This window comes from Octopus bimaculoides, chromosome 24, assembly GCF_001194135.2.
Source record: "Octopus bimaculoides isolate UCB-OBI-ISO-001 chromosome 24, ASM119413v2, whole genome shotgun sequence".
NCBI lineage: Eukaryota > Metazoa > Mollusca > Cephalopoda > Octopoda > Octopodidae > Octopus > Octopus bimaculoides.
In genome coordinates this window covers 8,310,349-8,311,115 of record NC_069004.1, presented here as the reverse complement: position 1 = coordinate 8,311,115, position 767 = coordinate 8,310,349, and the positions used below count along the sequence as shown (strand labels likewise).

The 767-nt window shown below is 33.6% G+C and overlaps 2 protein-coding genes across 2 annotated transcripts in view; both read left to right on the top strand.

The window, feature by feature from the left end:
* Nucleotides 1-719, top strand: part of LOC106880119 (zinc finger protein 208) — a 27,675-nt gene extending 26,956 nt beyond the window's left edge. The window contains exon 2 of the mRNA XM_052976535.1: nt 358-719. The gene's annotated coding sequence lies outside the window, so the exon portion shown is untranslated. The remainder of the gene's footprint in view (nt 1-357) is intronic.
* The window catches only part of LOC106868272 (zinc finger protein OZF), a 5,665-nt gene continuing 5,554 nt past the window's right edge, over nt 657-767 (top strand). The window contains exon 1 of the mRNA XM_052976505.1: nt 657-720. Within this exon, the coding sequence (XP_052832465.1) occupies nt 657-720 (64 nt within the window). The remainder of the gene's footprint in view (nt 721-767) is intronic.

The window sequence follows — 767 nt, the reverse complement described above, 5'->3', positions numbered from 1 at the left end:
TACCATACAGCCACTCCTGTACCTACAATAACTGTTGAGCAGAATATCCCTGATGTAAATAATGGAATTCCAAGAGCTGAGAGCATTACTAAATTTGTGACTGAGTAAGGCCTGAAGGTACAACAACTAAAGACACTGGTCCAGATATAATCCACAATCACTATTCTGAAGATGTAGATGTAGACTGTAAATGAGTAAACTCCACACAACTTTGTATCATGTAGTTTAAATAGTAAAGCAAAATGTAAAGTTTATTTGTTGGGGTAAAAGTTTATGGTTTATCAATATAGAATTGTAAATTTCCACTGTTGAATCTCTGCATTTTTAATACCTTAAACTATTTCTCTATCATTTCAGGCTATCTGAGACATTGACATTATTTATAATCCTTAAAAAATTAAAGAAAAAGGTTACACAGAAAACTGAGTAACATTTCTCTCTATCATTGCCTGGAATATATACAAGATGATACTGAGTTACACTTAAATTTGCTAAGATTAAAGAAAGACATCGCAGTCCTTTTCTGATGATAACAGAGATAAAAGTTGGTGGAAATATTGCAGTTCATGGAAAGGCTTTGATCAACCCAGGAAGGAAGATAAAGATTTTAAAAGATATACATATATTGTTGTGGGGAATAAAAGAATTATAGAAGTATGGATTTGCCTCAAGAATTTCCAAAAGAGACAGGAGACTCCTCCTACCACTGTGATATCTGTGGTAAGTCCTTCTCTCGAAGTAGTGGCCTAACTAGGCACATTCGTATT